Here is a 13,363-nt window from a genome sequence, read left to right on the forward strand (position 1 = left end):
TGAGTTGATGTGAAGGAGACAAGACACATTAATATTCTTTGAGCTAAATTGGAGGTTTTCTTAACCTCTGTGATTTTAGATGTTATCTAATAAAGTTTGCTATGGGAATGCATGTTGTGCATGAGAGTTTAATGCATCATCATGAGTATGATGGTGTGGTTTTTGTTTTGGTTGGTGAAGAGAATTTTTGCAAACTTGGCAGATTCTCGTCAACCGTGTCATGAATGTGTTGTGGTGTTTGATGAATGATGTTTGGATGTAATAACAAGTCATGCTCATGAATGCAAAATGGATTGAGATTAAAAAAAATGGGCATTCATATTATTAGGTGCATTTACATGTGTTTAAGAATCAGAGGCATTTTATTGTGATAGGAAAAAACATCTTCTTAAAATTGCACATGTCTAGAGATTAAAAAAAACTCTCTTGTGTTAGTGTCATAAAGCACATATCCTTTGACATTGTCTTTGAATCCCATAAAAACACATTTCCTAGCCCTTTTGTCAAGTTTTTTGGAATTAAGTCTCAATTTGGTCCCTGAAGTTATACTCGAGTCTTAAAGTGGTCCTTGAATTTTAAAGTTACTCAACTTGATCCCCGAAATTGTTCTCTAAGACTCAAGTTGGTCCTTGAGTCTGTTTCCGTTAATAAAAATGACTGGAAAACTGACATGGACACATTGTTGACATGCTGGCACCATAATTGTTAACTGACGTGGCAGATGTAACTTTTTTTATCAATTTAGTCCCTTGAACCCTTTTACAAACTCTAATCCTAAAATTTGTTGTAATATTTTCTTATCAGGAAAACATGCATCCTCCTTGCCCAATAATCCCAACATTACTTTAATTTATTTTACTACTTTATTAATTTTTTTAATTAAAAAAAAATCATCAATTGTTTTATCATATCTTGTTCTTCTGTTGTTTTCTTCCCAAATTGGTATATAAGGCAAGAAACTTAGATCTTTTTCTTCATCACATCATAAAAGCATACACAATTATTGTAGTAGCAATAGTGGTTACAACATCATCGCGCACACAGAAAAAACACAACATAAATTCATCTCAATTTAGTGTATATTCAACATTTTATTTTTTGTTTCTAATTAATAAAAATGGATTTTGATCCTCCTTCTTTCCTCCAACAACAAAACACTACTATTCACTACTATTCTTTGTCAAATCCCTCTTTTTCTTCTTTTTATTTTCTAGTCAACATCTAAATTATTATGTTTTAGTCAATCGCAATTCTCATCTTAGCTAGTAGTAGTTGTAAAGTGTGTTGTATCTTACAGTGGCAACTGAGTTAATTGTTAGACCCAGTAGTGGTATCAAACAAAACCAAAGCAGAGCCCTAAATTTAATTCCGCAACCAACTTTGGAAACATGGCTTTCATTCCCTACTCCTTCGCTCCGTCTTCCTCAAATTCCAACCCCAAACTATAACCCAAACTCACCAGCGACAATTCTCCCCTTTCCCAACCCTCAAAACGAAAAGAATACCCCAAATAGCACCATATCAACTCGAACAACAACGTGCTCATACACGTCACCGCTACCAACAGATCGGTTAATCTCAATCGCCGCATATACGCTCCCATTCTTCAACTCACTTCGGTACAGATGGTTCATCCTTTCCGAAAACTCCAACCTCGTCGTGCTCTTCGACCCACTCTTCCCTTTTTACTCCCTTGATCCCTTTTACAAACCCTCTTTTTGTTAATATACAAAAATTCCTACTTTGTCCCGCACCCACCGATTAGAAAAATCACGTAAGACATACCCAAATCCAGCTCTATCTTCTTCTAAGAAAACATTCTTGTCATTGTTGAGCTTCAAACATGCAAGATTGGGATGAGATCAAGAAGAGGAGAGAAGAGGTATGCCTGTGTGAAGCTCAGCCAGGAATTAAGAAGAAAGAGCAAAAGAAGGGCTAAAAATATTATAAGAAATTTTAGGATATGGTTTTTAAAAGGGATCAAGGGACTAAATTGATAAAAAAAAAGTTACATCTGCCATGTCAGCTAACTATTATGGTGCCAACATGTCAACGGCGTGTCCATGTCAGTTTTCCAGTCATCTTTATTGACAGAAACTGGCTCAAGGATCAACTTGAGTCCCAGAGAGCAATTTCGGGGACCAAATTGAGAAACTTTAAAATTGAAGGATCACTTTGAGGTTCGAATGTAACTTCAAGGATCAAATTGAGACTTAACTCAACTTTTTACGATGAGAAACTAATGTGAAAGTACATGCTAAGCACCCAAAAAATTTTAAATGCAACAAATCTGGTTTGAAAGTAAAAAATAATTCATAAGGAGATTTATTTCTCCATATTAAGCTTGAAATTTTGTTAATAAGATGAATAGCGTGTGTAATGGCACGTGTCTAAAAACACTATTAAATTGATGAGTGAAAAAATATACCTCATCCCATCTCTAGAAGATTTTAGTATTTTCTTTCAACATCACTATTTTGCTGAGGTGTTTCTACTTAAGAAGTTTAATAATCAATTCCTTTTGAGGTGAAAAAATGAGAGAGATTGATGAATTCAAGTCCATTATCAGAATTGAAACATTTTATGGTCTTTCAAAACTGATTTTCTATGTAAGTAACAAAATTCTTTATTAAACTTTGAACTTTAGATTTGTCTTTCATAAAAGATAGCCAAAATAAATATGGTTTTGTCACCAATAACAGTAAAAATATCTATGTCGAGTATGAGATGTTGTAGCCAAAGGCCTCCAAATGTCTAGATGTACAATGTCAAAAGCTTCAAATGATTTGCTAGAACTCTTATCAAAAGATAATGTTGAGTTTGGAAAATTTATATTTGAAATGATGATCAAACATTATTAAAATATATATTAGAAAATTAAAAATATTATTGAAGTCTTACTTAATTAATTTTCAATTGGTTGTTTGATGATTTTTGTTCAAGTGTGCAGGAAGCAAATTAGTTTCGTATTGGACCAAAGCTACACAAGTCCAAATAGATCATTAAAGAAAATTCAGCCTTGGGCAAAATTAATTCTAATATTAGTGGCTGAATATAGAAAAAGAAAGATATCCAAAGTGGCCCATATCACAAGCTCATGATGAAATCAAAATTGATAAATCAAAGAAAGGAACCCAAGGACTTCAAAGCATGCTTCGGTTACATGGAATCCAAATCTCAACCCAATTCATTTCATTCCTCAAGTAACCAAAAGCCTAACACGTGACTCCATATCTTGGTAACTGAAAGTAAAAATTCAATTTGATTTAATTAGATTGAAAGCCTTACACGTTACTTTTGGTCTTGGGAAATGGAAGTGAGATTTCAATTGAGTTTAATGTGCTTTGAATGCTTCCTTCGAAATTTTTCTTTCTCTTCTCTATCCTCTCTCTTGCTTTGAATCACATCTATCTATCAGAGAAGAAGATAGAAGAAAAGTGAAGCCTCTGAAGAAAAGCCTATAAAAAAAGGTTAAAGAAGATTGATGCTATAGAAGGAAAGATTTGGAGAAAGGCTTCAAGATTTTGTTACCAAGAAAGGAAGAAATTGGCCTTGGTTCATGAAGCAAATCTACCTTGAAGCCACAGCAAAAGATTGTTTCTATTTTTGTGCTACAAAGAATATCTAAGCCTCTAAGTCTCTAGCTGGAAGAAGCAAAAATGAAAAGTTTAAAGCTAGCCTGGGTCAGATGCCAATCAATGATCAGAATCCATTCTTGGGGCCAAAGTCAAGATCAATGGCCAAGATGGAAGAAGCTTGAAGAAAAAGGGTGAGAAAGATAAGGTAAGCTTGCATGCATCAGTCTCGGTTCTCTCATCTCTCTCTGTGGTAGCCGCTGCTACTCTTTGATAGGAGAAGAGGTTGATGGGTTAGGGTTTCGCCTTTGGAAGCTTCCCCTTCTATATTAAGGGTAAACGGCCAAGGGTTGAGATCAAGGAGAGATAGTGAAAGCATAGAGTTCTCATAGCTACTCGAGCTTTCTGAGTTCTTCTCCTTCAATGGTGTCCATTTTGTTTTCTTTTTCTTAGTTTTGTCTATCTGACTTCTATGGTGAAAATGGCAAACATGGTGAGGTTTATAAGAAAAAGCCAGTGAGAGGAAAAAGACAGTGATCAAAATTAGAGAAAAAATCATAGATATCTCAGAGTTTCTTTGTACATCTGTATGTTGTGTTTCATGATCCTGTGGGGATTCCCTTACAAGTTAGGTTAGCACTTTACGGTTGAAAGCTAGGATTTGAGTTCTAGTCAAATTCAGATTGGGTGTAGAATCTGGATTTGTCCCAGATAGGAACGAGTAGTTCCTGGAGAGAAATTGGTGTTTGTAATATTGTGAAAACATAGTGAAATTTCATCATTGTTGTGATGGAGACTGGATGTAGGCCACATTGCACCTAGTGGCTGAACTAGGATATATCTGGTGTTAATTCTTCTTCCCTACTCCTTTCTTTGTTTCTGCTTATCAGGAGCAAAAACAAAAATAACTTTCAATTCGGTACGAGACAAAACAAAAGAGTCTCTCAACTCGACACGAGGCAAAAAGCAAAAATATCTCTTGAAGTTCCTTGAAAAATCAGAAATTAATATTCAACAAAAAGGGGCTAAGATTCAACCCCCCTTCTCTTAGCCACTGATTACCATCAAGTAATTTCTTTTGTTTTTGCGAAATGACAAAAATCACAATGTTCTTTTTTATCTGAATATTCAATGAGAGGGTAATCCCTCTTTATTACAACTAATCTATCAATAGCTAGGTGCCTAGGTATATGCTCTAGTCTGAGATGCCACAACTTAGCATTGTGTTTTATTCTATTTTGAGGTGGGGTCTAATTCAGAGGAGCTTGTAGCTGCTGCTCCATGAATTTGTGATGCAGGCACTGATAGTGATTTAGTGTCACTTGTGCCTTTATTTTTAGATGTGGATGTTGATGCTAATATAATGGTGTTTGGTGTATGTATGTGAGCTTACGGTTGGGATTGCCAATGTGTAAAGACCATCCTTCTCATTAGCACACCCAATCACTTTTTAGGTACACCTGTCCTGAATCTCACATTTTGTGTTAGTAATTGAAAACTGACAGTTTAAGATTTTAGTAATTCTTGAAACAGACAACAAATTGAAAGTAAAAGTTGGAATGTATAGTACTTCTGTGAGATATAGATTGTTTGAAAAAATCACAGTTCTAACAATCTTGGTTAAAGTTTAGCTACCATTAAGGAGCTTGACAAGAATTGGTTTTATGTGATAGTAATGACAAAAAATTTTCATGAATGATGATACATGGCTAGTTGCTCCACTGTCAAGACCGAGGAATCGGAGCAAAAATTTTTTGTAAGAAATATGTGAGAAATATGTGAGCTCATTATGAGAGTGTAGTGTGTTATACCTGTTTCTATTTAGGAATTGATGCTGATTTTGTTATCTCAAAATGCGTGAGCTATATTACCATCTTTACTACTACCATCTCTGCCTCTGCCAAAACGTATGTCCTCTTTCTCTACTATTACTTTCAGTGTTGAATTGATACACATGTTTCTCTCCTTCAATTAGATCAGATTAACTCATCAATGCCCAAGTCGGGCCGATTTTTGGATAATGCAACTGACGCTCTTATTGTGTGAGCATTGAAAAGGTTACACTGACATCCGACATTGTCTTGAGCAACATTATTTGTGATCTAATAGTGTCATATTCATCATTAAGGCCTTTAAGCAATCCTACAACCTTCTTATTTCTTCTGTAGGTTCTCATAACACTTAGACTACAAACACATTCTATACCACAAGTACATGGTGAATGGGTTCTAAACTGTCTAACTCTTCCTAAATAGTTCTTAACTTGGTAAAATAAGTAGTAATGCTAAGATCACCTTATTTGGCACATTCATTTCCTCTTCCAATTCAGCCACTCATAAAACATCACTATGGTGATACCTGTAAGTAGTGACATAAACTCTAGAGTCTAGAGCAGAGAAAGAAAATAGAAAAAATGGAGAAGGATCAACAATTAGAGGATTGGGATCAAAATCAATGTTATAGTGGGGGCAATACTAACCTTTTAAATTAAGAACTGCTCAGTAATTTTTAAAATCTCACTGAACCCTACTAGCTAATGAATACATCTGTGCTTGCCCATCATTATTCATTAATATCAATTAGAGACTTTAGTTAAGGTGATTAATCTTGATACCTTTTAATAATATATATAAATATATATATATATATATATATATATATATATATATATATATATATATATATATATATATATATATATATATATATACATACACATATGTTGTATCCGAGTTTAAAATTAGATTTATTCTAAAGAGTGTAGTATGTGTAAGTGACTAAGTGTATCTTAGAGAAAAATTCTATAACTCTATATCTGTAGTTAAAAATATTATTTTAAGCCTATATACCATATCATATTAATCAAGTTGGGTTGTGTAACACCCTACCACACAGAGCTTTATGCTTAAGCCGTAAAGCAGAGGTGGTGTGGTATTACGACCTCTAAAATAAAAGTATATATAATAATATTGAAAAGGATACAGTATACGAGGAGCCTTGAAAAACGGATAAAGCAAAAATCGTAAAATAAAAAGCGCAACACTCAGAAAATAAGATTACTTGCATGCGAAGAAATCTAAGGTTTAAAAGCATAACTAAATAGAAAGTAGAAGTAGAGAGACAAGAAAATAATATAACAAGTTCCTAACTCAACCTGCGAAGTTAAGGCTGGTCGGAGAATATTTACATACAATATATACATAATAAAAGCCCAAAAGAACATGTTTAAAATCCCTAACTCTCCATAAAACCTCTAAGAAGTACCAAAGATAAAGTGTTCATATAAGGAGAGTCTAATACATACATACATATATATATATATATATATATATATATATATATATATATATATATATATATATATCAAAATAATAAAAGTAAGGCCTCAAAATGAACCACTTCGCAGCAGAACTCCAAACACCTAGCGAGATGCCACTCGACCTGCATCTGAAAAACAACAACAGAGTATGGGATGAGAACTGGAGGTTCTCAGCGTAGTAAAGGTGCCACACACATAAGATATAAGGTCCTGAAAATGACAGAGATAATCCTAGAATGCTAACACTCAGATTACAAATCTTAAATTACTAAACTGAAACCATAAAAAGGTGGTCTTCTAAGGATATCTAAGCTTAGTTTAAACTTAACCTTAACACTAAGTCTTTCCACCTTTCTTCTGTGCCTCTATCACCGGTAAGTTTGCAAAGACAGACAAACAGACAATTGCAAGCACAGGTAGGAGACAAGTAGTGCAAGTAGCAAATATAACAATTAACATAATATAATCATTTAGGCATTCCCAAATAATGCATAGAAAACAAAGCAAACAATATGCACATGATGTATACCTTTCCTACAGGCCGTGAGCTCACGCATCGGTTAACTGCCAGAACACGACACACTCGGTAGCTAACCCAGATATTGTCTCTTGACTGCGCATCTCCAGGAGGCACAAGATCGGGGGATTAGTGCCTTACCACCTTCCCCTAGTGAGGCCGTGCCATATCGGTCACGGGATTAATTCCCTACCACCTTGCAGATAGAGAGAGAAAGAATGTGAGGGAATACGTCGGGGGATTAGTGCCCTACCACCTTCCTCACATCCCACAAAATAATATCATCATCGTGCTCATTCATTCGCAAGTTCAACACTATAACCTCTTTACATTATTCATAATCATCGCATAATCATATCATTAAAGTCATAGTACCTTATACACTTCAAGTGTACACGTTTTTATATATAATTCATCACTTTCTCAACTTACTTCACCCCCAAGATACCTCTATTTCCTAGCTTCATCTAATTACTAGGCTTACTTTTATGATTTGTGACTGAACGTAAAAAAATAGAGGTTTAGAAGTTTGAAATTAGGTTTAAAACTCAAAAACCCAGATTTCTTGACACAGGGTCCACACGTACGCGTGGGAGTGCATTTATGAAAGTTCACGCATACGCGTGAGAGTACAACTTTCTATGCTCGCATAAGCGAGCAGATACCCAACCCAAAAAGGTTGGTCGCGTACGCGAGTTATACAGAACAACAAAAATGTTTAATGCTGTAGAATTTTCAGTTTTGCACTCCAAACTTTTGACACGCATAACTTTTTTGTTTTAAAATATTTTTCATCTGTTCTTCGAATAGTGTAAACTTCATAGACCTAATTTTCATATGAGATAAATTTAAAACAATTTGGGGGATTGGAAGCCAAGTTATGTCCCGACAAAATTTAGCCAAAAAGTCAATTTTTGCAAAAAAACTTCCAACTTCTATTTCATTGATTCACCATTCAAATATCAACCATTCCACACTTAAAATAAGCCCTAAAATATGCAATATCACAAGAACATAATTCTACACCCTTCTATCATACATCAACATTACACAATTTCACACCTAAATTCTTACTTTAGATAATAAAACCATGAGCAATCTACCAATTATGCACAAATAACCTTATCAACAAACCAATCATCATTCAAACACCACTTTAGCATTCTAATTCCAGCATACCCATAATCACTAACACATACTCAATCCATGTCATCAACCTATATTATCACAAACACTCATTCATCATATTTAACCGTTCCAACCTATCCTATAGTCCTCTAGCCTAAGGTTTCACAGAACATTATATATTAAATATGAGAAACCTAAATCATACCTTGGTCGATTTCCACGTATTACACAAGGCACCCACTTAGGCGAACGGCAAGCCCTTAATACCAAAATTTAGCTCCAATCACTAACCAAGATCCCAATCAAGCTTCCAATGGCTCCAATGACTCCATATCATGTATACGTACACACGTAACACATACATACATACATATACCTAAAAACTCAAAATCCAACTTAATCAAAACAAGAAATATCTAGGATTAAGGATTTTTACCGTACCCACGGACCAAATGAACTAAGGCCAACAAGTTCCTCAAGCTAAATTGAATCTATAGCATCAAAGCCAACAAATTCTCAACATGTATGCCCAAGGTTTTTGAAAATTAAAGGGGTAGAGTAACTGAATTGAGAATGAGGCTTACCTATGAAATTGTTCAGATAGATTTGTAGATCTCGACGTGATGGTCGCGTGGCCGCAAACGGTGCCGCGATCAAAGCTCGGAGCGAGAAGTTGTGGAGGTTTAAAGTGTAGGCCAGGGTTTCGTCTTTCTTCTTCCCTTCTCCAACAATGGCAACATGAATGAAGAGAGAAAGGGAAGAGAAACTATATTCATTAAGGCTTGTTGGGTTGGATTGGGCCTTGGGCCCATTTTGGGTTCGGTTCTATTGATTTAGTCCATTCGATTCAATCTGGGGCCAAATTCTTTAAAATTAGTGTCAAAATTCTTATTTTAATTTTCTCTATCATGTCAAACTACAAAATTTTATTTTCTAATTTTCTTGAGCAATAATTAATTTATTCGCTAATTATTTACTAATCTCTCGGATTTTACAGGTTGGTCTAATGGTAAGCTCATTAGTCCGCTTAAGCAAATGTTGGGGGTTGGGGGTTCAAATCCTGCCTTGTGCATGCAACAACCCATTAGCCAACTACAAACTCTTAAATGGAGCTCTGATCTATAATGGATTAGTCTTTGACCTATCAAATTGGGGAATACCGTGGAAAACAAAAAAAATAAATAAAAAAATAAAAAATATACCATATCATTTCCCAATATTAAATGATGCTCCCTTAATTTTCCTTATATAGTCATTACTCAAATTTAGCTAACCGTGTTATATCTAACTTAATGTTAAGCCTAATTCACACTATACTTAGTTGAGCTGGACCTTCCCCAATTTCTATTATTGATAGCTTTCTCGTGCATCCGACACTCCTTTGGCCATAGCTTCACACAACAACTTCAACAAACTTGAAGCAATTTCCCATCCACCGTAGCCTATATATATATAATCAATTCTCAATTCTACTATGTACTACTTCAAAACCCTACATAACACATTATTCCCAACAACATACATACACCATGGCTAGTATCCTTTGGCACTTTGTTTTGCCCATTTTTCTTGCCACCCTTTTCTCTCCATACCCTACTTATGGTGCCAAGCAATCCAAAATAATTGGCATGAAAATGAATGTGATTGACCGGTGCTGGAGACGGGATCCCCAATGGAGGAGCCACCGCGCGCAACTCGCAAACTGCTCCATTGGCTATGCTGGCAAGATGATGAACAACATTGGCAGTGACCTCATCTATTATGAAGTTATAGACCCTAGTGATGACCCCATAAACCCTAAGCATGGTACCTTGCGATATGGAGCTTCTGTGATTCAACAAAAAGTTTGGATCACATTTAAAAGAGACATGAAAATTACATTGGCAAAACCCCTTCTCATTAGTAGCTTTACCGCCATTGATGGCCGCGGCGCCAACGTCCACATTGCTCATAACGCATGCTTTATGATCTTTAAGGTAATCAAAATGAGTTAAATCCCAAAGTGTGTGATGCATGATGATATTGGTTGTATATATTAAAATAATCTCTGAGATTTTAATTGTACTAATTATGCTACTGAGATTAAAAATTGCACAGTATTAACTATTAAGAGTGTAATGAGTCATCACTTGATGGAAAAAACCCAAGTGATTAACTGGATATATTATTGTCAATCTTAAAAATATAATTTGTACAATTAATATTATAGCTGAAAACCGTTATATTAGTTTAGTTGATATGCATAATGTATGCATAATGCATGCATGAATGCTGAATTGCTAACTACTCAGATAACAAATTGTTTGTTATTTGTTTGAAGGCGATGAACGTAATAATCCACAACATTCGGATCCATGATTGTAAAGCACAAGCTCCGGGATTGGTGATGGGTCCAAATGGGAAGGTGCTTTCATTAGGTCAAGTTGATGGCGATGCCATTAGACTAGTCACTGCTTCGAAGATTTGGATTGATCATAATACACTTCAAGATTGTGAAGATGGTCTTCTTGATGTTACACGGGGTTCCACTGATGTCACCGTCTCCAATAACTGGTTCCGGAACCAAGATAAGGTTATGCTTCTTGGGCATGATGATGGATATATTAGAGACCAGAATATGAAAGTTACTGTTGTCTACAATCATTTTGGACCAAATTGTAACCAGCGTATGCCAAGGTAAGTACATAATAAATTATTGCAAAGTTTAGGCGACTAATAATTTTTGATTGAGAAATGCAACATGCTCAATAAATAATATTATTTAATAACTTGGACTCATGTTTATAAAAATTTATACACAAAAAATACATAATTTGGACTCATAATATATTTGACGATATTAATAAATTTATATAGGATCCGTCATGGATATGCACATGTAGCAAACAATCTTTACCAGGGATGGATGCAATATGCTATTGGTGGAAGCATGGGACCAAGTCTCAAAAGCCAATCTAACCTCTTCATAGCCCCTGAATCTGGGAACAAGGAGGTAAATAAATTAAATAATCAGTAATGAAATTAATTAATTAAGATGAATTTATTTTGATCATTGTTTTAGTAATTATATTATGTATACTATATATTATTTTAATTAATTATTATGTGTTGCGTAGGTGACATGGAGAAAAGGCAATAGCGAAAATGGGAACATGTGGGAATTCCATTCAGTAGGGGATGCTTTTGAAAATGGAGCTTCTTTCACGGTAACAAAAGGAGGACGTGTGCCAAAGCCAAATTATAGTGAGGAACAATATTTTAAGGTTCTTGATGCTAAATCTGTCAGATTTTTGACAAGATCCTCTGGCGTACTATGATGCACAAAAAACTCTATATCTTGAATGATTATATCCACAATAATTACAAGGGATCCATCAATATAATCTTAAAGCCAATACTAGGTTTATTTTCTAGGTTTGGGTTCTCAATTTTCTTTATAAATCGAGAACTAATTTACAACCAAATAAGTACCTTATAATTTGAATGTATTCAGGAAGCAATGTACATCATAGAAGAATGCAAAATATGGGACTAAACATGTCAAAATAGTCAAAGACAATAGTCTAATTATTGTACCATTTTGCCACTAATCTGGCTTTGTGCCTTTTCACATAACCATCCACATGGAATTTGATATTGAACATCCATTTTGAACTAATGGCATTTTTTTTAGGCATCTTGATAATAGTTCAAGTTTTGTTATTTTCGAGAATCAAAAGTATTGACCTTAGCATTAGTGGCATCCTTCCAACAAGCTAAGCTTACTAGACAGCATCATCATATGTCTTTATTTTTGTTCATGTTGTCCTTGTGATCAAGTTGTTATTGTTCTGTCTTTATGTTTTGTGTTTTTTTATATAGTTGTGATTTTTTTGAGTAAAGTTAATGTTATTAAAAAAAAGTATAGATAGACAATGAAAATGCTAAACAATGTGAATAATGGATATATCAGATGTTTATTTCATTAGGTGTATGGATGGTTATTGTAATATTAAGATTTAGATGGATAATTTAGAGGTGTAGTGTGTTTTGATTTGATTGGTGATTGTTCATGTTGTTCAAAAAAATTATTGGTTACGTAACATAACCCATGTCATTATATTTGTCATTTTTTTAGTAAAGTTAATTTCATTATGTTTGTGATTTTCTTGAGTATCCAATCTTAACTAATTTCATTATATTTGTTATTCAATGTATGATGTGCCATCCAAACATGAAATAGTGAAAATCTGAAGAAGCAAACCTACAAAGTCATACATATAATAAAATCAACATACAGGAAACTAAACATAAATAACATACTCGTAAGTACAACAGTATAATTTCACAACCCTAAACATAAATAACATACTCATAAGTATCTGAAAATAATTCGGAAATCACCTATCTCCACTCCTACCATCCTTGTTATGAAACTAGTCTATGTTCAAGGCTGGTTCAGGCATATGCTGAACGTCACTGATTTGTGGGAATATCCTGTATGTCCACTTGGTGCCATTCAATCACGGTGAAATATATCAGGCTAGTCACCACCCACCATAACCAACTGTGCTACTCAGCTGAATCTCTAGATTAACAACAGCAAGCACGTCCAGTGCAACATAAAGCTTCCATACAATCTACAAATGATTATAGAATATTCCATTAGTACATTATATACTAAACATGTTGGTGAACGAGTAATGAAACTTGGAAACAGACACAAACAACTTACATCTTGACCACCAAGCAGTTTAATGCAAGGTGACACTGGATAATTCTTTTCTCCTTGCCGTCGGATGTCGATAAATAAGTGGCCCACCTGAATGATGACAATGTTATATG

The 13,363-nt window shown here is 34.5% G+C and overlaps 1 protein-coding gene across 1 annotated transcript; it reads left to right on the forward strand.

Annotated features, from left to right (window-relative positions):
* The first annotated feature begins 9,814 nt into the window (after window positions 1–9,814).
* LOC112708845 (probable pectate lyase 4) lies at window positions 9,815–12,215 on the forward strand. The gene is made up of 4 exons (XM_072202470.1): window positions 9,815–10,515; window positions 10,860–11,215; window positions 11,396–11,531; window positions 11,656–12,215. The coding sequence occupies exons 1-4, from the start codon at window positions 10,069–10,071 to the stop codon at window positions 11,854–11,856; spliced, it is 1,140 nt and encodes a 379-aa protein (XP_072058571.1). The 5' UTR covers window positions 9,815–10,068; the 3' UTR covers window positions 11,857–12,215.
* Window positions 12,216–13,363: the final 1,148 nt, after the last annotated feature.

Source organism: Arachis hypogaea, chromosome 9 (genome assembly GCF_003086295.3).
Source record: "Arachis hypogaea cultivar Tifrunner chromosome 9, arahy.Tifrunner.gnm2.J5K5, whole genome shotgun sequence".
Lineage (NCBI taxonomy): Eukaryota > Viridiplantae > Streptophyta > Magnoliopsida > Fabales > Fabaceae > Arachis > Arachis hypogaea.